We start from the raw sequence: 24,916 nt of genomic DNA, 5'->3' as shown, positions 1-24,916 counted from the left end.
ACATGGGCCTCTGGAGGGTGGGCTGGGTGTGGCATGAAGGGTACACTGTGTCAGCCTCTGCCCTGGCCAGCGGTTCTCAGCTGGGAGTCTCGTGAAATCACTGGGCGGAGTTTTAAGGGAGCTGGTGGTCGGTGAGGGCTCATCATAGGTGGCAGGGCTGACAATCACTTGAGCCGGGATCAGCAGAGGCTTCCAGGAGGAAGTGCCACTGGAGCTTCATCTTAAAGGCTCACTTGGAGAGGGATCCAGGATCCATCGGGAGGAGCTGGCTCCCGCGCAGAGGCAGCCCCTCCACAATCCCCGCCAGCAAGCAAGACATACCTGCAAGATCTTTGCCACTGTTTGGTGAGTGGCTGGGGCTTGGCGGAGGCCACGGCAAGGATAGATGACCCTTCTGCAGCCCCTCGAGGCTTTCTGGCAGGAAGCACCTGAGGCCAAGGATGCTGTGGGCACAACCGTGGGTGGCGGTGAGTGGGGGTCGTGGTTAACAGGCAGCGGGAGGCTCTCGGCCCTGGGATCCTTGTTTTAAGTGGCACAAAGAGTGGCGAGGAAAGACAGCAAGGGCAGCCGCCGTGTGTGGCCGCCAGCCCTGCTCCTGGCACAGAGAGGGGGCTCCGAGCAGGCAGACCACCACGCAGTCGGCCCCTTCTCCTCCGGCATGTACACTCAGAGAAGGATGGACCTGATCTCATCATCCATCACTGGCTCTGGTCAGGCCGGGGTCTTGACACAAACATGGGGAAGAAGGTCAGAAGGGAAGAGGGGGGAGCGGGGTGGAGGAAGGGTCGCCCCTGGAGGGGAGGACGCAAAGAAACATCTCGAGGTGACAACTCCCTTTGATCTGAACTGTAATTTCTTGCAGGAACCACGACAGGCTTTCTGCAGGCAAGGTTTTTCTATTTTTAATGGTGCGGTGAGAAATTAGCCACAAATCTAAACACTCAAAGGGTAAATGGGGGTGCCTGGGAGCTCAGGTGGGGCAGCCCCCGGGCCTGGCTGTGGGACTCCTTCCCGGGTCTCAGCGTGACCTCTGGGAGCTTTTGGGTCTGCACATGTCATTATCAGCTCCAGTCTTGGGCGCCTCACCCGGCTCCGTTGTCCTCCGTGTGGCCTGAGGCTGCTGCCCAGTGGGCTTAGGCCTCTGGGGGCCTCCCCTCCATCATGGCTACAGCGGGGCATCAGCAAGGAGCTGGTGGCCATGACAGCCAGGCAGGAAGATGCCCGCAGAGTCCTTGCGGTCAACTCACTTCTTTTTTTTTTTTTTTAAGATTTATTTATTAATGCATACAAGGGCTGGTGTACAGGCCAGAGATGAAGAGGGTGAGAGGATTTACCGAGACAGAGTGGGGAGCAGAACAGGCAGACTGACTGAAGTACACTGCTGAGGGGAGCAGCAGGCGAGACAGGAGATGTCTGCTGTGCCATGTGGGTTGCTCCCTGGCTGGCTGGGGATTGAACTCGTGCTGCAGAGGCTGCGCATTGCTTCATAGCGCCGTGCTTAACCCCTTGTGCCACCAGGGAGGCCCTCAGCTCACTTCTGCTTCTCATTTCCCCTCCAACCGGCTGATGTTTAGGAGGAAACGTGGCCATTCCTTCCAGATGTTGCTCCTCTTCCCTTTGTCCATTTTCTACTTCAAGGACCAGCCTGCATTTTCCATTTTCCTCTCCCCCTCCCTGGCATCAGTCAGCCATCTAGTCCTGGGAGCCTTGAGGGGGCCCTGCCACCCCCAGGGTGCCATCCCTCATTTCTGGGTGCCGTGCTCCTCTGCAGAATAGGCAGCGATTTCAAAGGCCCCCACGCGGCGTGATGAAGTGCAGGGCGTCACGGGGAAGTAATATTCGAGCAGTGAAAGTGGAAACAGATGGGGAAGAGGCGCTGTGATTGAACACGTCTCGGAGGTGAAACATCCAGGAAACGGGCGCTGAGGACAAAGCGCCTGGTGATTTTTAAATGATCTATTTACGATGGGATGAAGAATGGAATTAAAAGGAAATTTGGCAAATAAGTGACCACAGGTAGGAAATTAAGATTCCGTACCCTCGCTTCAAAAGTGCATTCCAAGATAGGAGGAAATAAATGGGCTTTTAAAAAATTCTTTTTTTTCCTTTTCCCATTTTATGAGTACTGTCATCATAATACAAAGCGATTGGAAAATAACAGAGAAGAAGAAGCAAGCGGCACTGTCAACGCCTCCCCCACACCCGCCCGGGTGCTGGTGCGCAGTTGGCAGTTTGGTCTCTGGTTCTTCAACACTGGGTTTGAAAAAGATGCTCCAGATAGTAGCACCTTACACTCTCAGGATTGCATGGGTTAGGAATGACTTGAGAAAGCAATCGCTGGCCCTCGAGGGGGCCGGCCCCACCCCCGCCCGCCAGGGGGATGGGAGGGGGCCTTGAGGAGCCCGCTGCTGCACAAAAGCCTCTGGACTCAGCGAAGCTCCAAGTCCTGTCCTCAGCTCAGCCTTGGCTACCAGCAGAGGGGACAGGTGAGCAGTCGCTCAGGTGGGCGTACCTGGCTGTGCCGCTCCATATCTTGGCTAGGAGAACGGGGAAAGGCGGTGGAAGAACACCCCAGTCACTCCTGGGGGGCAGGGCTAATAGAAGGGTCAGTGGCCATGGGCACAGAAGGCTGCTTCCCAGAGGCTGTCCCTCTGCTCTTTGTCACCCTTTCCATTCACCCTGCTACTTGCCCCTTGGAGCTCGAGAAGGAACAGTGGCGGGGCCGGGCGGGGCTGTCGGCTGTGAGGGACATTTGGGGGGATTTACTCCTGTCCAGAATCCAGAGCAGAGGCAAGATCTGAAGGCAGATCACCGCCAAGGCACACAGGGGTTGCTCAAGCAAGATGGCAGTCAGCCCCAAGCTACTCTGGGGCAGAAGGGCCTGTCTGGGAAGCTCGGAGGCCCAGGGGGAGCTGTGTGCTGAACTGGAGGAGCTGTGTGCTGAGCCGGGTCCCCGTGAGGCAAAACAGTGCAGCGCCTGGTAAGCTACAAAGAGCCAGGCTTTGTCTGGGAACTGTGGGATGGTGCTCCAGATTTTCAGGCAGAAAGAGAGGGGTAGAGGGACCCCCACCCCATCTGCACAGTGAGGAGGTGCTGAGACCAGGAGGATGAGGGCTGACATCTGACCTCCAAGGGCGGCTGGGCCCAGGCAGCCCTGGGCTGGATGAGGCCAGTGGACTCAGGAGACATGAAGGCCCTGAGGGACAAGACCTGAGTTTGTGCACAAGGACTCACAGATATAGGGCTTGACACACAGGACCACGGTGGGGAGATGCACAGGAAGCCTGGGCCCAGGGGAGAACTGTGAGGCCTGGCCAGGCTGATTTGTGGCACCTTTGAGAATCCAAAGTGGAAACACCACAGGGGCAGCTGGGCATGGACTGGGCGGTCTGGACAGACCAGGCGGGGCCCAGGCCCCTAGATGGCTGCTCAGGTCAAGTGAGGAAAGGCGAGGGCCTAGATCCAGGCCGGGTTGGGGCACCACCATTTAATGGAAGGAAGGTTGGGGAGGCTGTGAGAGAGGGGCAGGGAGGTGGAGGTGGCCAGTGGGAGCACTGGGAGCTGTCAGGGCAGCTGGCAGCCTGCTGGGTGGGGTGGAGGCCCGGGTGGAGGTAAGGAAGCAGAGATTGGTGCTTCCCAAAGCTGCCCTGGAGGAGGCATGAAAGAAAGCAGAGCTAGTGAGCAGTGGGGTCCAGGAGCAGCCCTTTCACGTAAAGGGAGAGTGCTCCCCACTGGCAGGGGCCTGGCTGCTCTGTCTGTGGAGCCCCACCTCCCACCTCCTCATCCCACCCAGACGCCACCTGCTGCCACGGCCAGCCCCCACCCAGACACGTGCCTCAGTGACAGGTCTAGGCCCGCCCACACCCGACTCCCAGGTCACTCCAAACTGCCCAGACCTTCCCGCGGACGCTGCGTGCCCCTCCTGGCCGTATGCTGTCCCTCCACCACCACCGCCCGCCTAGCTGGTGAGCTCCATACTATCAAAAATTAATGAGGACATAAAATAAAAATAAAAATGTAATTCATTAAAAATGGATTAAATTAATTATAAAATTTAGGGAGATATAAAGGATTAAAAAAAAAAAAAACCTTGCTCATGGGTCTCTCCCGTGAAGCTCTCTCCCCTTGGCCTCCTAGGCTGAGGCTGAGCCATGCAGGCCTCGGCCTGCTGGGCTCCTGCAGGAGGGGGTGGGGTGGAGGGAGCGGGTGGTGCAGCAGAGGCAGCAGACACAAAAAGGAACCAGAAGTTAACCAGTGAGCGCAAAGCTGCAGAGCAAGTGAGGACCCCAGGGGTCCGATGGGGCAGAGGGCAGGAGCCTGCCCCTCCCAGCAGCTGGCCCATGGCTCCTGCTCCTCCGAAGGGCCCTCCAGGAGCAGGATGATTGCTCAGCGCTGAATCCCCCTGGAGGCCAATCCAACAGGTCTCATTTTCCTCCGTGGTTGTTAAACCAGATCTGAACATTAAGTATTCAAGAAAGCCCGGATCTGCAAATATTTACCTTTCATTCAGCAGCTCCCACCCGCCCCTTGGGAGGCCTGATTAAGATGCCATCCTTAGGGACAAGTGGCATGGTGGAGCTGGGCGGGTTTAATTCCAGAGCAGGCCCGGATGCTCAGGGTCAAGGCATGGCTCTCCCATCCCCGAATCCTAACACATGTGCACACGCACCACACTGCAATCCCATGCCCTGTGCACACGCACACACATGCACACATGCTTCTTCCCACATACTACATTTCAACCCCCTAAAAACTGTTCAGACTGCCCAATTGCTCCTCAGACTTGCTATAGGTTCCTGCAGACAAAAACGTAATCGGTAGGTGGGGGGTCAGGTCCATCCTGTTCCACCAGCCCCATGAACACCGCCCTATCCTCAATCAAGAGCATGAGGCCCACAGACACCTCTCCCACTGACAGCACTGGTAGGAGGGCAGCTGGGAGACCCCAAACCCTCTCCTGGGACATGATCACCCATCCCCCCACCCACACCTCACTGGCCCTCACACAGCGAGCCCGAGTGGCGGGACTTGCCACTCATCCCTGCACGCCAGGTTCCACCTCAGCACTGGACAGACTAGCCATTGGAGAGGCCACACAGCAGGGTGATGGACCGTGGCCTGGTTCCAGCTGTGTGACCTTGGACGAGTCACCTCACCTCTCTGTGCCTCAATTTTGCATCTTCAAAATGAGGATGCTAATAATCCCCACTAATTCCCAGACGTGTTATGGAATTGAGGAACATCTAAAGTATGCAGAGAAGGGCCTAGTGCAGTGTCAATACCAGGTTAAATGTTGACCGTGGTTAGTATGTGATTATTAGGGTCTTACTATCTAAAGTCTCCAGCTCTGTCTCCATCCTGAGCTAATCATTACCAAGCTTATATTTTGCATCAGCAACAGAAAGGAAATGCCCTTCCGGTGCCAGGCACTGTGCCGGCAGGTTACCCGGGTTATCAAACATGAGCCTTTCTGAGACATTCTGGGCTCTCCCATCCTCAGTCAGAGGAAAATGGCCCAGAAGAGCGTGGTGCTTTGCCCCAAGTCACACAGCAGCACAGGGACAGAAATGGAAAACTCATGGGGGCCTCTGAACCCCTGTTCTCCCACAGCACCCCCTGCCCCCGCAGAGGAGGAAGCCCGGGCCAGTGGGGCTGTGGCTGTCCCTCGTGTCCCTGGCTGAGATTTCAGGATATTGGCCCTGCAGATCCCCAACCCTGCTGCAGGGCCCCCTGCAAACCTGTGCAGAGATCTGTCCATGTGCCCCGAGCTCTTTGTAGGGAAGGCACGAGGAAAAAAAAAAATCAGAACAGCCCAGCTAAGCTGAAATGCTCTCCTTGGAGAGGAAGGGAAATAAAATTTGATGAACCTTTGCATAATGTTCGTTATGAACATGCAAAGTGATACTCTGCACATATGCTGGGAGGCATTCATCTTCTCCCACACGGCTGGGACCCAAGCTGTGAGGGACTGTCTGAACTGGGGTACCAGCAATGGCAGCTCCTTCTGATGGGGTACAGAGAGGTCCTGTCTTCTGCCTCAGCAAAAAGAACTCATCACAGCTACCCCAGGAGATGGATCTCCCCCGACCCAGGTGACAGCAGGTGCGGTGTTCGTGGGGAGGGCTGAGACATCAGGGCTGCGACTAACATGTCCTGGGTGCCTACTCTGGGCCGGTCACTGTCCTGGGGAATGTGTTCTATCCACCAGCCTGGCCTCCCGGCCAGGGACTGAACACCTTAACCGGGATATTTGCAGGGCTGCTGGGATGCTGAATCTACCCAATGATGGTGGGGCGCCAGCTGAGAGAATACGAGGCAGTCAAAGTTGAAGTCTCCAAAGAGAAGAATTCAATCAACAAAACCCAAGCCAGCAAACACTCAAAACATTTAATGAGTGCCCACTAGGTGCCTGGCCCAGTTCAGGGAATCAGACATAAGCCCCACGCCACCGCATGCCCCATAAAGCATTAAAATGTCCCAGAAATTCCAACATGATGGGATCCAAGCTGCCTCACCCAGGCTGCTCCTTCCACCCCACAATCCCCCAGCACAATCCATCAGACCACTCACTCCAGGTTTAACTGGAGCCCTGGAGCCTCTGAGGCAGGCCCTGGGCTTCAGATCCCCAGCAGTGGCCAGAGGTGGCCCGGTGTTCACTGACCTCTCCCGGAAGTACTTGATGGCCTCAGGGTCTATGAAGGTCGGCTCCTCCCGGTAGCCCTGCTCAAAGACCTTGCGCTTGTGCCGGAACTCAATGACCGTCTTGGTGTAGGAGTTGAGCGTGGTGACAGAGGCTGCCATGCAGCAGGTAAAGGAGCCCCACGCCAGGCTGCCAAGAGATGAGGAGAGAGGTGCCACATGAGGGGGGCAGGGGACATCCATGCACCCTCCACAACTGCAACCGCCTCCTCTGGGCCAGATCTGAGCAGGTGCTGCCATAGAGAAGAGTAGGGGTCCCGCCCTGCTCACGGTCTGGTGTGGGAGACAGAATGATCTATACAGCCTGGTACAGACAGGGCAGAGTTCTTTACTGGGAGTTAAAAGGAAAGTGAGTCATTCCATCCAAAAGGGCTGGCATCAGGGAAGCTTGCTCAGAACACAACTATGATTGCACTGGCTCTCAGAGGATGGGAGAGAGTTTACCAGGGAAAAGGGTACGGCAGGAAGAGGAAGTGTGTGTGCAAAGGCACTGGGGCATGAGGCAGCAGGTAGAGTTCCACAAGCTGGAGGAGGTGAGGGATCCTGGAGGAGAAGGCATGAGGGGATTAGTTGGAGTTGATGATGGAGAAGTAGATGAGGGCCAGACACCATAAAAGCTGGTTCTCTGTGAGAGTTAAATTACCTTCATTCACGTGTGACCCTGGGCAAGATGCTCAGCCTCAACTCTTCACATCTATTTTACTGGACGTACAATAGCACCACCTGGCAGGGTTGTTGCAAGGATTAAAGGAGATGATGCGTGAAACACCTTAGAACAGTGCCAGTCACTCACAGGCTGGCTATTGCTACTGTCATCACTATTACAACATTGTTAGGACCTACTTCTCTCTGACTTGGTCTCTACGTTCTCCCTCCAAGAGATTAAGTTGTGAGGACCTGCTTGACTCTCTGCTTCCCACTTTCTCCACCCCAGCTGGGGAACACTCACCAGATGTGTAATCTGAGTCAGCCCAGAGCTGGAGAATCTGATCTACACACATCTGGAAAAGTGGGATGGGTGGTGTGGGACCAGGAGACTCCACTAGCCAAAGAGTCCTCTCTGACCCAGCACCCATTCTAGAAATGACCTCCTGCCCAACCTCTCTGGTCAAGACTGTACAATAACCTTTAGAACCAGGAGCAGGGCATCTCCCTGGCTCCTGTCACACCTGGTCTGGTTTCTGAGTCCCTCCCTGTCCCCCAGTCTCTGTTTTGTTGACTGATTTCCTCCAAATCAAGGGCTCAGTCTTACTGCTGCCAAGTCTGCTCTCAGAGCCTCCTGCCTCTCCTCCCACCCGCCACCCACAGGGGCTGTCAACATCACCACCCCTGCATTCCTCAAGACCAGAGAAATCCCCTCTCCTGCACTCACTGCTCTTCTCATTGCTGGTCTCTGAGCACCCAGAAGGTGAGCAAAGGGAGATCTGAGATTCATCATTTCTCCAGGGGGCCCTAATCATATCTATTCCTTAGCGCTATCATAATGATTCTCCCATCCTTCCATGATAAAGAGCAATTTAGATATTCCACAAGTTTTGAGCAGCTGTCATTGGCAGGGTTGGGGTGTTGGCTATGCCCCCTAAGAACTACTCTGTCCACCACAAGGCTCCAGGATGTAACCCCGCCCCCAGCTCACAGATGACTGGATGAGGGCTAAACATCTGGCCAATGCTGGCCCAATCAGATCCTCTCTCCTCTGGGCAATGATACTGAAGATGCCATCTGGGAGGTCTGTCAAAAGGATGGAAACTCAACCTGATGATGGTTGTAAAGAAGCAGGTTTCTTCCTATGAATGTACACAGGATGGTTTCCCTGACCAGCCTCCATTCTTTTTTGGGGACCCTCCCTCTCTCCTCCCAGGCCACACGACCATGTGGGGCCGGCCTCTCTCTCAGCCTTCGGGGTGACTAGGCCTGACCACAAGGGTTTTGTGTGCCTCTGGCCACAGTCGTTGGTTCAGGCACAGGCGTGTGACACCTAAATGCAGCCACTGCGGCTCAACCCCAGGCCTTCTGCTGAAACTACCGGGAAACAGGGTTCACCTTTCTCCATCACGTACTCACTTCACCTCACTTTACTTACTCACTGCATCACAAGCCACACGCACCACACCCTTCACTTCCTTGGATCTTTTTCTGTATTATTGTGTGTTTTTAAATGAAACTTTCTTATTTCAAGATCATGATAGATGCACATGCAGTTGTAAGACATAATACAGAGAGACCCCATGTGCCCATCACCCAGTTTTCCCAACCGGGGAGCACCTAACAAATACATTCATATCATTGACCCACGGAGTCAAGACACCCAACAGTTGTGTTTCTACAAACATCCCTCCTGTTGCCATTTTATAGTCACACCCTCTTCCTTCCCAATCTCCCCCTCCCCCTGGCACCACTGATCTGTTCTTTGTTTCCAGGATGTTGTCATTTCAAGAATGTTATAGAATCACACAATATATATATTTGGGATTGACTTTTTTCACTCAGCTTAATTCTCTGGAAAGCTGTCCAAGTTGTGTGTATCAACTTTACATTGCTGAACAGGATTTCTGCCAGGAATATGTGAGCCTCTCTAGACATCCACCAGCATTTGGTATTGTCACTGTTTTTTTTTATTCTAACTGTTCTGACAGGTGTGTAGAGGTACCTGCTGGTGACTTCACTTTGCGTTTCCCTCACGGCTAATGGTGTTGAACATTTTCATTTGTTTATTTGTTGTCTGCACATCTTCTCTGGCAAAGTATCTGTTCATGTTTTTTGCCTACTTCCTAATTGAATTGTTTTGCCTGTGCTTGTTGTGTTACTGTTGAGTTTTGGCAGCTTTTACATATTCCAGACACTAGTCCTTCATCAGATATGTGATTTTCAAATATTTTCCTTCAGTCTGTGGCTCATCTTTTCAACCCTTACAGGGTCATTCACAGAGCAAAAGTGTTTCATTTTGATGAAATCCAACTTACTAATTTTTTCTTCTTGTGCTTTTGATGTCAAGTCTAAGATGCCTCATGCTAAGTTCTTAATATTTTCTCCTACTTTTTTTCTAAAGGCTTGATATTTCATATTTGTATGCATTTTGAATTAATTTCTATATCAGGGATGGAATTTATAGCAAGTTTTGTTATTGTTGTTGTTGTTGTTTGGGGGAGGGGGTTGCCTATGATATCCAGTAGCTACAGCACCATTTGTTGAAAAGGTTACTCCCCCGGTCCACTGGATGGATTTGCACCTTTGTCAAAAATCAGCGGGATGGGGCCTCCCTTGTGGCACAAGATGTTAAGCATCAGCACTATGAAGCTATCTGCAGCCACTGCAGCATGAGTTCAATCTCCGGCCAGGGAGCTACCCACATGGCACAGCAGACCTCTCCTGTCTTGCCCGCTGCTCCCCTCAACAGTGTATTTCAGTCAGTCTGCCTGTTCTGTGCCTTACTCTGTCTCTGGTGAATCCTCTCACCCCCCGCACCTCTAGACTATACCCCAGATCTTGTATGCATAAATAAAAATAAATCTTTTATAAAAAAATCAGAGAGGCAAGTTTGTGTAGGTCTGTTTCTGGGTCCTCTGTTCTGTTTCATGATCTGTGTATCTAACCTTCCATCAGCACCACACAGTCTGGATTGCTGTAGTTATATGTTAAGGCTTGCCGTTGGTAGACTTTATTCTTCTTTTTCAAAAATGTTTTAGCTATTGTAGTTCCTTTGCAAATAATGGTGGCTCTATCTACAAGAAATCTTACTGAGGTTTTGATAGGAATTACACTGAACCTGTCTATAGTGACATCTGTACCCTAAGCACAATACATCTCTCCATTTATTTAGCTCTTCTTTGGTTTCTCCCACTGCATTTTATGGCTTTGAGCATGCAAGCCCGATAAATATTTTGCTAGATTTATGCATAAATATTGCACTTTTTGAGGAGAAAGAGTATAAATGTGATCTCTGCTGACACTCAGGAGTAGGTGGGGCTTGCTTCTCTCCAGTAGGGTCCCAGCTGCAAAGTCCCAACTCCCTACTCTGGAACCACCAGCGGGAAGGGTGGGCAGGATGGGCTGGGGTGCCTCATTACAGCCGGAGGTGACCCCTAATCTCCTCCCTCCTCCTGTGCTGGCAAGAGTCAGGGTCTAGATGCAGTTTTTTCTGGGATGCGTGACTGGCTAAAACAGTTACTATTGTGAGTTTTCTGTCCTGGTGAGATGACCCTTTCCTGGTTCTTTGGCTAGAAAGAGTAGACTTTTGGTAGAGCTGGGGGAAGGTTTTTTGTCTTGGGCTGTGACTTTTGGCATCCGTGGGCTCCTGACTTTTTGCTCACACCTGAGTCAAGTAGGATTCACCCCTGTGTTGTCTCTTGTCTCAAGAAGCCTGCTGTCTTCTCTCCACTTTCAGAGTCTTGTTATGCTTGTTTTACGTAGAATGTCTAGGGAGTTGGGCTATACTTGGCAGGAGGAATGGGGGAAATTATGTCTACTCCATCCTCCCAGAAGCCCTTATTATTTGGTTTTTGACTGTCTGCTACGTGTCCCACACATACTGAAATGTCAGCTTCATGAACACGGAAACGTCGTTTTGTTCACTGACGTGTCCTTAGGGCTTAGAACAATGCCTGGCACATAGTAGGTGCTCAATAAATAGTTTCAGGATGAATAAAAACAAATGGAAAAAACAGATATAAAACACTGCTCTGGTTTTAGAGTGGTCAGGGGCTCAGGATGCACCCATGCATCTTCAGTCCCCCTGCTCCTCCCACCCCAGGCTCCCCAGAACCCCACACAGGGCACAGTCTGAAACCTCGGGGCTGGAATTCCTGCTGATGTCTGGAGCTTGCACTGCTGAGCTGGTGTGGTGAGGGTATGGGTGGGTGGCCCGGTTGTTGGAGCCAAGAACAGAGTGGACACTGCGGGAGGGAAGAGAAAGAGAGGGGAGGTTGGCGGGCGTGGGAAGTGGCTGTCAAGCACTCTGTCCTGTGGGAGTTGCAGGGCAAGGCTGGGGACACTGGGGAGCAGTTACAAGATGCCAGAATGGCCCCTGAACCTCCCATAGGCCCTGCTCAGTGGGGGGGCTGAAACTGATGATGGGGGTAGGAAGGGCAGCCTCATCACCTGCAGGCAGAGGGGTGCAGTCACTGGGCAGGGCAGGACAGGCCACAGCTCCCTCCAGGCTACCCTCAGTGCCAGAGAGCTGATGGAACCAGGGGCTGATGGTAGCAGGTTCTGAGGATCCAGCGGGGCACCCTAGGACAGCCCCAACCCTCCTTCCCTGCTCTGGTCTTAAAGAAAAGGAGGCCAGAGCCACCTGTCTCGGGAGAGAAGAGAGAGCGTGAGTGAGAGCTTCCTGCTGACCACACAGCCTTCAGTGTGGTGCCGGCCAGCACACCCTCTCCAGTAGCTCTTTGGAGCCAAGTCTCTTGTAGGGTCACAGCAGCAGAGCCCTCCCTTCCCCGCCCCACCCCGCCCTTGTGCCAGGGAGTTATCTGCTGAAATGCCAGCTAAGCCCAGCAGCGAGGGCAGAGTATGCTGTCTCCACAAGATCATGGAGAACAGAAGGGGGAGCAGGGGGGCAGCAGTGGGGCTACTGCACTCCACACAGATGATACCCCAGAAGCAAATGAGAAGCACTTCCCTCCTGGGGTCTGACCCAGCTGTTGTTACTCCTGTGCCGTGCGACCTGAGCAAAGGCACCCAGCGGTCCCCACATTCAGAGTCCCTGCCCCTCGTCAGCACTGTGCCGAGTACTTGCAGGGCCAGGCCCACAGCACCCGCCAGCACCCTCCAGCACCTGCCAGCACCTGTGCAAGCCCACGACACCTCACGGAGCTCGCTGAGGCTCCAGTGGCTGGGAATACCTGGGGAGCACGCTTCCCGTGCTAAGTGCTCACAGGTGTGACTTCACTGGCCCTGAGGCAGCTGTCCCCATGAGTCACCCCTCCTGGGTCCACACCTGGGCAGCCCCTTCTCCTGGACTCTGGCCCCCTCTCTTGCTCTGCAGCAACAGAAGGCAGCACGCGTGACACTGTGCGGCTTCCAGGGCAAGTTAATAAAAAACGGATGGGAGCTTCCACTTGGGCCCCTCAGGCATTTGCTCCTGGACAGCCCAGGGACTCAGGCCCTGCAGCCAGCAGCCGCTCCTGCTGCCAGGCCTTGCTGAGCTCCCGCCACCAGGCAGCGCCCTGGTCAGCCTCGTGAGGGCCCCCCAGGCCCTGCTGACCCCGCCCCAGCCCACCGCCAGTGAAAGCGTCATGGGCTGCCTAGCTGAGCTCAGTCACCCCCGGGCCATCAGAGATCACCATAAATTGTTATTTGAAGCCACTAGTTGTAGGATAAATAGTTCTGTGAGGTAGAAACTTGGGCTAGCCCCACTGTACAGCTGGGGACACTGAGACACAGGAAGGGCGACCGGCTTAGGTCAAGGTCCCCCCAGAGGGCGAGGGTCAGAGTCAGGGTGTGCTCACAGCTGCTGGTCCAGGAGCCACCCCCTCCCCAACACTCCCCATGCGGCCCAGCATGCTTTTCAGGGTGAGCTGTGACCCTTCCCCTTCCTGCATGGGTGTTCCTCCCGGGAGCTGGTGCCAACATCAGCTGAGCCCTCAGAACCCCCACCTCAGAGGCCCTGCATTCTGTTCCCTGCTGCTGGGAGGCAGAGGCTGGCGCGATCTTGCCTGGGAGCCGTTCTCCTCTGTGGAGCCCGGGGTGGGGGCAGGGAATCGCCAGGGCCAGAATTTTGACAAATGGCCTCACACATATTAAACAAGAGAGAGGACACTGCACAGCCCTGGCGAGGCCCCAAATGCGAGGGATGAAAAATGGGCCTGATCCATCTTGTGGGCCTCAGTGACAAGGAGAAATGGATCGGCCCTAATAGGGGCCGCACATTGGGCCCCAGCCTTAAAATAGCCAAATGGGGATTGGGAGTCCCTTGGGGGTCCAACCACACCTCCTGGAGTCAGGAGACCCAGCTTCCAGGGCCCGAACTAGGCATTGAGTGAGTGGATGGGGCACCAGGGGCTTCTGGAAAGAGAGACCTGTGGCAGGAGGGGGTGACAAATCCCATTGTCACTTAAGACCAAGCCTTTCTTGAGCCTCAGTTTCCTGCCATGCAGTGTGGGGTTACTGTACATGTTAAATTCCTTATCGGCAATGGTGACATGCATAATACTGGGTGCTCGCTGAGCACTTCCAAACTGTCTCACTACTACCCCGTGGTCTCAGAGAGACGGGGCACAGAGGCTGAGTGCATGGGTTCCAGAGCCAGACTTCCCATGTTCAAATCCCAGCTGGGCCACTCACAGGCTAGATAAACTTGGGCAGGTTATGTCAGTCCCTTTGTGCCTCAGTTTCCCCTCTAGGAAGTGCCCACCTCCCAGCACTGTTGTGCTCCATCAACAATAACACACCAATGCCTGGAAGATTAATTACACATGTGATCAGCTCTTTCTGTTCTTCTCAGTCCACGTGATTACCTTCCAAGGTCAAGATCTCAGGAAGGGTTTGAGGGGGGACGGGGTAGATTAAAGGAGGTCAGAGCCTTAGGTGGTTTCCCTGCAACTGTTCTGCTTGGGGTCAGGGATGGTATTGACAGGTCAAGGTTCCTTTGAGGCATGGGTGGGGGAGGAGAGGTGGAGGCAAGACAGTGGGAAGGGGCAGAAACACAGGAGGAGCTCCCACTGGTCTGAAATGGAGTCTTTCTTCACCACAGCCATTTCTGCTCCGTTCTGGCCACGCTTTCTCTCACTGCCAAGGCTTTGCACCTGCTGTTACCCTGCCTAACCTTGCACACTGTCTCATTCCCTCCTCCACCAGCGCCTGACCAAGTTGCCCCTGAGGATGCTTCCTGCTGGACATGGGGTTTGTGACCCTCCCCTGTGCTCCCTTGGAGGGCTGTGATCCCCACCCCAACCTCATAGCTCAGTTCAGAGTGTTGCTTGTCTACAGTTACAACACTGTTTCAGCCACGCTGCACCCCGAGCACCTAGGAGGGTGGCTGTCCCCAAGCGGGTGCTCAGCGAGTATGTGTTAAGTGATAAGTGGTCCCAGCCACTGGAAATGGACACCCTGTATGATGGACACCCTATGTATGGACACCCTGTATGATGGACACCCTATGTATGGACACCCTGTATGGTGGACACCCTATGTATGGACACCCTGTATGGTGGACACCCTATGTATGGACACCCTGTATGGTGGACACCCTATGTATGGACACCCTGTATGGTGGACACCCTATGTATGGACACCCTGTATGGTGGACACCCTATGTATGGACACCCTGTATGGTGGACACCCTATGTATGGACACCCTGTATGGTGGACACCCTATGTATGGACACCCTGCATGATGGACACCCTAAATATGGACACCCTGTATGATGGACAGTTGTGGCCACTGTATCGCCACACACATTCCTTCTGATAGCAGCCCACTCTGCTCTTGCCCCCAGATCTCCCTTGGGGGACCTCTCCTCCCTCTCTCTCTGAGAACTTAGCTGAGGCCAACCCCACTCTCTGGACCATGTGACTCAGACTAGACCAATTAGAGCAGTCCAGTCTTCTTTGGGTCTAAATCATTGGTTGATGGGTGATCACATGACTTAAGCAAGGCCAGAAAGTCATAACCAGGATTTGGGCTGGAACATTAGCAAGAAGCCTTGTCTCTGCTGGTGTTGGTGGTACACCTGTCAGACATAAGCCTAGAGCTGGGCATGGTGGCCATCTTTGCTACCAATGAAGACAAGCCTTTTGTCTACCTCTCTGTGAAGAAAGAAGCACCAGCCTCAACAGGAGCTTTCTCACCACTAGGAGGGAAGCCCACTCAGAGACAGGGCTAATATGTTAAGGGGATGGTGCTCAGATTCTCACAGACAAAGAGAACTCAGCCCTGATACTATCAGCAACTGGATCGAACATATCCTGAAGTCCATAGCACAATGGTGCTTTCTATTTACTGGAACTGATGGATTTCTGCATTGCTTGGGCTGATGTAGGTCGGATTTTCTGTTATAATCTAAAACTCCTGAGCTGATTCACTTGGACTTGCCAACTACCTGAACTAATACACACATCTCACTTGTTCAAGCTTGGGATTCTCTCTCTGGAGAACAAAAGAATCCTGACTGTTTCCTTCCTCTTTTGTGCACCAGGCTGTGAGGTACTGACTCTGTTCCCTGCGTCCAGGGTCACTCACTGAGGTCCTCCCAACCCATGGGACCCTACCAGGACCCCCCATGGTTGCCTGACTTTCATCTCTACCTTCCAGGGCAGCCTCTGAGGCAGGGGCCAGTGAACTTCCTCTGTGAGGGGCCAGGTAGTATTTGCTGCACTTGGTGGGCCTTTCAGTCTCTGTGGCCACTGCTCAGCTCTGCTGTTGCTATGTGAAAGCAGCTGTGGACAATAGGTAAACAATGAGTGTGGCCATATCCCAGGAAAACTTGACTTACGGACACTGAAATTTGAATTTTGTGTAATTTGCACATTTAACAAAATATTCTTCTTTTGATTTACTTTCAAGCATTAAAAAATGTAAAAACCATCCTTCATGTGAGTGCTGCACAAAAAACAGGTGGTGGGCTGGATTTGGCTGAGGGATCATAATCTATAGACCCCGATTCCATGGTCTTGAAGTACCTTTGGACTCTGGGTACCCCCACCTTCTCGATATCCCAAATGGATTGAGCTGTGGAAGTGCCAGCAGGCCTTGGGCTCTGATGTGGGAAAGTCAAAAGTCACTTACCAGAAAGACCACCCGTAGTCCCAGGAATGGGGCCTCCAGTCTTCAGGGCCGAGGCTCACGGTGACCTGGAACACCTGCGTGTACATCATGTGGGCCACCATTCCCAGCAGGCCTGTGGGGAGAGCAGATCATGGCGTCAGGGAGCCAGGCAGGCCTCTCTGCCTCTGTCCTGCATGTTCACACTGGGAAAGAACATGGACCCTGAGGAAGGGAGGTGAGGGGGACCAGAACACCAGAGGACAAGGGTGGGGATTTCTACATTGGCAAAGGAGCCCGAGTTGAGCTACTGCCAAAGGGCAGCCCTGGAGAAATTTAAGTGAGGGAGGCAGTGTCAGAGCTGTGTGTGGATAGGCAAACTTTCACTGGTAAGGACCAGAAAAGGAAACAGTTTAGGGTCTGTGGGTCACGTGGTCCTGTGCAACTTTACCTCTACCCTCAAAGTGCACAAGGAGCCAGAGGTAACAGGTCAATGGATAAGCACAGCTGTGTTCCAATAAAACTTTATTTACAAAAGTGGTCATTGGACCAGAGTTAGCTACAGCTTGTGAGAAGGTCATTTGGGAGAAGAAGCCTAGAGAGAGTTTTTCAAACTGCATGTCTTAACTCACTAGACTAGTGGGTCATGAAATCAACTTCGTGAATTGCAACCAGCATTTAAAAAAAAAATTAAGGAGACTGGAATAGAAATACCTGATACCATCAAATGTAGCAGGAATAAGGATGGTTTTTTGAAAATTTTTAGTTCTGTGCATGTGTAATAATTGTAATATGGAAGGTTTTTCTGTGGTTCATGGTTAAAAATCTTTGCACCCACTGGCTGGGAGAAGTTCAATTCCTCAGGACCAGAGTGGGTATCCTATTGTGCCATATTTCACCACATTGCCCTGGCCAAGGCATCACAACTCTGAGCCGCCAATCTTTCAATCTAAGATGAGGATTATGCTGGGGAAGTGAAGAGTGAATGAAATGAGGTGAAGCAGTCCCATGTCTGGTGCCTGGTAGGCTTGCCATCATTACAGTTACCACGATTACTGTAAACCCAAGGGCACTTGGGTAGATGGTGGCATCTGGAGCCCTCCTGGGTGAGTGTGGCTAACTGGCATGGACCTTTACAATAGAGCACTCTTTTACCTGCATTATTATCTCTAAATCTTTACAGCAATCCTCTGAAGTAAGTACAGTGATCAGGGCCATGCACCATTGCCCTGCACAACTCCCAGGGGACCCACCACCATTCTATCTATGTGCATGCCCCTTCCTGGAGCTGAAATAGAGCCACGCCTGTGAGGCTCTATCTGGCCATCCTGAATGTGATTATTCCCATTTCGTGGTGAGAAAACAGGAGGTGGGATTGGTATAGTCTGTCCAAGGTGACAAAGGGTAGGTGGTCTAGTTGTAGCTGGTGCTCAAATCCAAATGCCCTGAAAGCCAGGACTCTTCTCAATGCTGCCTCCAATGCTCTGTCCTCCCCTGCTGCCCTGTTCACTTGTTCCCCTATTCTTGAAGGGGAGAAAGAAAAAAGATGGAGAGGAGTGGAGATAAAAAAGGCCAGGTGTCTAAAGCGGGTGAGGCTCTGAGTCCCAGAACCCAGTGTGGGGGAGAGAGAGAGCAGGGGACAGTGTGAAGGTAAATGTTTAATAACTGGTTTTCCAAAAGGAAGAGTCCCGATTTGAAGTCTCTGCCAATTTCCATGGTGAAAAGACTCCCACTGTGAGCTGTTTCAAGCTACCAATGTAACATCACTAAAAAGCAGAGCATGGGAGAAATGAACAGTTGGGCATTGTGAGCTGGGCTCCTTCCAGTCACTCAGCCCAGTCTCAAGCCAGGTGGAGGACTCAGAGGTGACTGCTGGTGTCTCTGGACTAGGGTCAGCCTCTCATGGACACGTCTCACCACTTGCTGACCTTGGATGAGGGCTGCTTTTCAGGGCTGGGGAGGAGCACTTGGGTCAGGAAATCTAAGAAGAGGGCGGCCTTAACAGGTGCTGAGACGCCCTCAGCCCCCAAGCTGTCCCACAGGCTGGAGCAAGCCTAGACCCCATCCTGGGTGGTGTTCTGGTGGGGAGGACCAGAACTTTCCCAGGCTGTCCCACACCCACCACCAGCAGCCCGCCTGGCCCTCTCTGCCCTGTCTTGGTCTGTGGGGAGGAGACGAGGGGTGGGCCATATGGGAACCTTCTTTTTCTTTAATTGACACAATTCTTGGTGAACTTGCCAGGAGGTCCATAACAGATATCCCTTGTTCTTTGCAACTGAGGCAAACTACTCCTGGATAATTATTTATCTAATCACTTGATGGTCTTTATTTCCAGTTTTTTGCTGCAATGAACACCCTGCGACAAGTCTCTTTGTGCAGGCCAGCAAGTTATTTCTCCAATGAACAGCAAGAATTGCTGGGTCATAAAGCGTATGCATTTTAAATTTTAATCAAGGCCGGTGAATTGCTCTCCTGAGTGGCCATACCATCCAAATCCTTGCCAATACAATAAAACATGACAAATCCTGCCTGCTGCACGCTGAAAACGATACTTCAACAACGTTTTAAGTTTCCTATTCCCCTGGCTACTAGAGGGCTTGGGCATTTTCCCATATTTACTGACCATTTCTACTTCATTTCCATGAGTGTCTTTTGTTAGTTTTTTTTTTTTTTCCCAATCTTCTTCTGTATCCATTAGTGAGCACTCTTTATGTATCCTGGATACTAGTCCTATTTGTTGCCCAGGATGCAAATAGTCTGCTATTTTGCTACTTGTCTTTGTTCATGTGGAGAACACTTTTTTTTTAATTAATAGAACTTTTCTCTAGAGCAGTTTAAGTTTACAGAAAAACTGAGCATAAAGTACAGCATTTCAGCAAGCTCCCTACACCCCCCTATGGCCCCTCTCAGAGCTTCATGTGCTCTCCCCACTCGTTTCTCTAATTAATTAATTAATACATTAGTGTGGTGCATTTATTACAACTTACGAACCAATATTTCTAACTATTATTAACCACATCCAGAATTTACATCAATGTTCACTTATGTGTTGTACACTCTATGGTTTTTGATGAATCATAGAGTAGCACGTATGTTCCCTTACTGTGTGGGATAGTTTCATGGCCCTGAAGCTCCATGTGTTCCACCTAGTCATCTCATCCACCCCCTCCCCCCACCCAAACCTCAGCAAATCTTGCCTTTCCCAGAATGGTATGCAGTTGGAATTATCCAGTCTATTGCCTCTTTAGATTGGCTTCTCTAACTTAGTAATAAGCATGTAAGTTTCCTTCCTGTCTTTTCACTGCTTGACAGCTCATTTCTTTTTTTTTTATTCTTCTTTTGCTGAATAAGATCCCATAGTCTGGATGGGCCATGGATTATTTATCCATTCACCTGCTGAAGGACATTTTAGTTACTTCCAATATTAGCACTTATGAACAAAGTTGCTTTTATAATACATTTTCATATTTGATATCATCAATTTAATCAGTCTTTTCCTCTTGATTTTTGTTTCTTGTGTCTACTTTAAAAAAACTAGCACCATAAACACACTCTCCTATATTTCTCTAACACATTTGCAGGTGTTTGTGTTAATTCACACAGACTATATCCTGGTGAATGATGCGAGGTAAGCCTCTGACTGAATTTTTTTAAATGAGTTGCTAATTACTTCGAACCCTTAGAGAATGGACCACTTTTTCCCCACTAATTATAAATGACTCTCTTTTCTGTGATGTTCACAGCCCCACGTATGAGTGAGCCTCTTTCCTAGATTGTTGTTCTGTTCCTCTGCCCTCTCTGTCCCAGTGCCAATGCCATACTGTTTTAACACTGGTCACTCACAGTCATGTTTGTTACCTCCAGGACAAGTCCCCCCTCGCACTACCCAGTGCTCATTCCCTCTGATATTGTTGTCCCACCCCAGATCCTTGCCTACTCAGTGGGGCCTCGCTCATTTCCCCTGCCCTCCAGCCCCTGCCTGAGGGTGGAACATGCTCTCCAAACCCTCAGCTGCTACATTTTCCTCCTCGTTCTGCTTCCAGGTCCCCCCAAAGTTATGAGTCCTGTCAGTGCCTTGGTTTTCTCACCTATAAAATGGGGATAGCATGGTTATAGGCAATGCCAGTGCACATCCACTAAAGAAGAAGACATTCTTGAGAACTACCACTCCTTATGCTAGGACAGTAGGTACACGGCAGTCTTTTAATACAAAACTCTAGAAGCTGGACCCATCTGTTGGCAGAATAATTAATTTTCTGAATTGTTAGTTTAGAAAAGCATTGATTTCTCAATTGAATCCCATTTATTCCCCAAAGCAAAAGGCCATGCATTAAGAACATTCAATAAATGAAAATTACAATTCACTCAAAGATGGGTTGGTGAGATTCTCTGACTGCATTTAAAGATTCTGCTTCAAAAAGCTGACCCTCGCCCATGTTTCAGGAAGCACATTTTGTTCTGTAAAGCAAGGTCCGCCAGTAGCATCTGTCATATGAATCCTTGGCAGAAGAAATTGTTTCCAACTCATCTGAATTAAAAAGTGACTTTCTGCTGAGTTACTGCCCCTCTGAATGACCGGTGACTAAATGAATGAGGCTCTCCTGCTTCTTCCTGGTGACAGCCCACCCCACAGCTATCAGTCTCGTTAGGTGGTTCCCCCAATCTCCCAACTCCTGACCACACAAAAGGGATTCCCACTGTGGGGAGATTGCCAGGGTAGATAAGGAGGGCTCAGGACAGAGGAGGGCAGCGCAGGAGGGACCAGCAGAGGTGGCTGAAGATAAGAGACCAGGGCAACAGGAGGAAACCAGACTGTGGAGTCCCATGGACATGTCAAGAACAGGATCACCCATTAGTCAGAATTGAAGACAGAAACATGACCACATGTTTGCCAACATGTTTGCCAACATGGCGGCCATGGGGGATGATGCACAACTGGAGCAGGCAGAGACAAGGAAGGGAGCACACGGTGGAATAATTACAGAGAAGGCATGGAAGGCTTGAAGAAACAGAGATGGGATGAGAGTGGAGAGGGCTTGGGGTCTGGGGCTGGGGTGGGGGGTCCTGTGCTTACCCGGATTATCAGGTGGAGAGGGAGAGACTGATAGTACCAAGAGGCCAGAGGGCAACTATAGAAGCAAGGTAGAGAGAAGGCAAGAACGGCAGGGAAGGTTCTAGAAGACAAAGGGGCTGGCTTTAGGAACTGGATTAGAGTGTGTGAGTGCAGATTCCAGTACTGAGGATTAGCATCTTCCTCTCCCATATGGGGGTGGGGGGGGGAGAGAGGGGGTTAGAGAAGGGAGAGGGAGTATGAAATAGTCTTTGGGGAGAGTGGGAAAGTGCAGATCAGCCTTGCAAGTGAATGCAGCCTGCTAGGCGTGCTGGTGCATGTGAGGTGTGTGCTCGGGAACAGGACATGAGACCCAGCAGCACAGCAGTAGGGTTCAGGTGGTGAGAGACAAGTCAACCTGGACACGCACAGCTGTGCCTCCTGACACTGAAGGACACACAGGAGGGCCAGCCTACGATGGACAAGGGGCCAGATGACTGGGTCCTGGCCCAGGTGGCCCCTTCTAAGGAAATGTGGTCCAGTTTGGAGATTTCCCCTGGGTGAGCATACGGAGCAATGATGCCCAGTAGAATGCCAGGATCCCTCTTGCATCCCACCCACCTCTCTTTGCAGGGTTTAGCATATTCTGCTAAAGGCACACATCATTTAATTGAGATATCATGGAGGGAGCTGATTAATTAATTTATAATAGAGTTTATTATTAAAGATGTTGTCTCCGTTATTACTCAGAACACTCAGGGAGCAACTGTGTCTAAACAAATACTCTTGTGAATGTGCTCAAGATCTGACCTTGCCAGCATCCATGAGACAGAGAGGAGCTGGTGGGGATCTGGAGGAAGCTGAAGCCAGATGGGGCGAGGCAGGGTGGTAGCAAAAGGAAAAGCCTGCTGGGGCAACCTGACGTTCAGCTCATAGTCACCGAGCATATATTGAGAACCTGCCGTGTGTCAGGCTTTCTTTCAGCTGGTGGATGATGGCTGGGAACAAGTGATCTGTCCTTGACCTGTCCTTGGGGGGCAGAGGGTGAGCTGATCACGTGGGGGACTGCTGAGTGCCGCGACGGCCACAGGGGCAAGTCCAAGGGCCGAGGGAGCCCTAGCTGGGCTTCTAGACCAGGCATGGGTGCGGGGGGTCAGGAAAGGTTTCTAGAGGGGTGATGTTCAAGATGATAGTTGGAGGGTCTGGGGAACAGGAGCCTGGACTGGGCAGAGCCCACAAGCAGAGGTTTGGTGGGGCTGTAATGGGCATTTAGGTAGGGCAAGTGGGTGGTAAGAGCCACTGCTGGAGGGATAAACAAGACATTGCAGAAAAAGTTCTGAAGGCATTTTAGGGAGTTTGCACTTTATCCTGAAGGCAATGGGCAGGATAATTGCATACTGTGAGCAAGCCAGGGACAGTAGCCTTTTTAAAAAAGACCACTCTGATCTCCAGGACCTCCAAGGGGAAGAGGACACGGCCAAGTCAGGAGACTGGGACAAGGAGGTGGATGGACAGGCTGATGGGGGCAAGGGGGAAGCAGAGATCCTGACACCACTGGGACGGATGAATTGCCAGCAAACCTGGGGGCACTAGAGAGCTGTGATTCAGAACTGGGGAGGAACTGGGAGAAGCTGAGGGAGGAACTGGGAGAAGCTGGAGGGACTGACCCAATTAACGTCAGCCCTGGCATATCTTCCCACAGAAAGCAAACTTTGCGATCCTAAACTCTGCTATTTCATGATATCAGTCAGTGGGGGGCAAATAGAAAAAAGAACCCATCTATACAAATCTAAAACATCCAGCTGCCTGCCCAACAGAGACCAAGGGCTGACCCTCCCCCGTGCCCATCAGCCCAGGGAGACCCCACTAGGCCAGGTACCAGGCACACAAAACCCTCCCTGGGAAGCTGAGCTGATGCTATGTTTAAAGTTTGCCCAGATCTATTTTTAAAGCACAGGCTATTTTTAGACACTCTCCTGAGAACCCGCAGCCTCTCTTGGTAGCATATTTCAGGGTTTTAAAAGTTCCTCCTTACACATAACCTAAATCTTTCCAGCTCCAATTTAAGCCAATTTCTTGCTCTGCCCTCTGAGGAGAAGGGGGGGCGAGTCAGTTGGCATCTTTGGAGGGAACTCAGCAATTATCGAGTCGCCCCTCAACCTTGTCTTCTCGGTGCTAGATCATTCCAATTATTCCGTCCTCTCCCCAAAGGTCTCATTTCAGACACTTGAGTCATTAGCATCACGCTTGTTTGGGCTCTGCCCATTTTTCTATTTGCCTTTTAAAGTGAAGTGGCCTAAAGCAGAGGTGGCATTTAAGGGGTGACCTTTCAGTTTCAAATCATAGGTTCACTGAACCCCTACCATGTGCATGCCAGCCCCCTCCATTTAGCCATGAGGCTATGAATGGGCTCAGATACCCCGGGGGGGGGCGTGTCTAGAATGATCTGAAGGCTTTGACCCCATTCTGGTGAGTCTTGGGGGAACACAGGGCAATTTGGTGGTGGGATGATTTTGATATTAATGGACACATCCCCAGCATTCCCTGTGACCCTGCGACCTTCTTCATCTGAGTAATTAGACAGAAGACCTCCACGGCCTGGGCACAGCTGTGCAGAAGACTGAGAAGCAAGAATCACACCCCAGGCTTTGGGAATTTCAAAAGCCTAGAAGCAGGTGTTCACTGAAAAGGTTTGGAAGAATGTATGATCAAGCAGAGCCACTTTCTGTCCTACTCCACTTGGAGACCAGATAAAGCTGCCTGCCTGGGGGGAGGAGGGGGAGTGGGAGGAGGAGGAAGAGGAGCTCTCAGGAGAGAATAATTCAACTCTGCAGACAGAGCAGGCCCACGCCCGCCCAGAGCCCCCAGGAGCACAAGGGGATGAAGTCGGCACTGACCTGCGTCTTCCCAGGCCACGTGCTCACAGACACAGCCAGGACATCCTGGGGGCAGCTCATGTCCACCCGGACCCCAGCCCTGACTCCCATACAACTCCTCAGGTGGCCAATCCCCTTGTAAAGGCCTTGGTCACTTGAGATGGAGGGTGAACCCTCCTCCTCTACAGAGTGATGGTGGGAGGAAGAGAAGGTCCCCTGACCAGAGATCCAGGATGGAGGTGGATGCCCCCTTGACCTCTGTGGACATCCCCATGTCACATCCCGCTTCTCTCCCACATGTCCACCCTGGACAGCCACATGCCACAGGAAGGTGGTCTTGACATTCAGTCCAGAGCCTGCCTGGACCTGGCAGCCTCCATGGGGAGCAGCCCGAGCTTGGGCATGTTGTTCCTGGGGGTCCTGCCCACTGTGTGGCGCCTTCTCGGCAGTGCCCAGAGAGCCCTACCTCCCCAAACCCCAGCCTCTAAGCCCTGCTGTTATAGGGCAATCCCAAGGCCAAGGAGAACAATGTGGGGAGTGGCATGAGCAGGGGCAGGTTGCAGGGAGAGGAGGCAGCCGGTGAGGATAGAT

The 24,916-nt window shown here is 51.9% G+C and overlaps 1 protein-coding gene across 4 annotated transcripts in view; it reads right to left on the bottom strand.

The window, feature by feature from the left end:
• The window catches only part of GSG1L (GSG1 like), a gene marked incomplete at its 5' end in the record, with an annotated part of 157,720 nt that overhangs the window by 12,822 nt on the left and 119,982 nt on the right, over nucleotides 1-24,916 (bottom strand). For 3 of the 4 annotated variants that reach the window (XM_084249196.1, XM_084249198.1, XM_084249197.1), the window contains 2 exons: nucleotides 6,662-6,829; nucleotides 16,424-16,535. In XM_084249196.1, coding sequence (XP_084105322.1) covers nucleotides 6,662-6,829; nucleotides 16,424-16,535 — 280 coding nt within the window. The remainder of the gene's footprint in view (nucleotides 1-6,661; nucleotides 6,830-16,423; nucleotides 16,536-24,916) is intronic. The other variant, XM_084249199.1, reaches the window with a different exon arrangement.

This window comes from Talpa europaea (genome assembly GCF_964194135.1).
Source record: "Talpa europaea genome assembly, chromosome: 12".
Lineage (NCBI taxonomy): Eukaryota > Metazoa > Chordata > Mammalia > Eulipotyphla > Talpidae > Talpa > Talpa europaea.
Note: the sequence above shows the minus strand (reverse complement) of the source record. Positions and strands in the feature narration are given on the sequence as shown.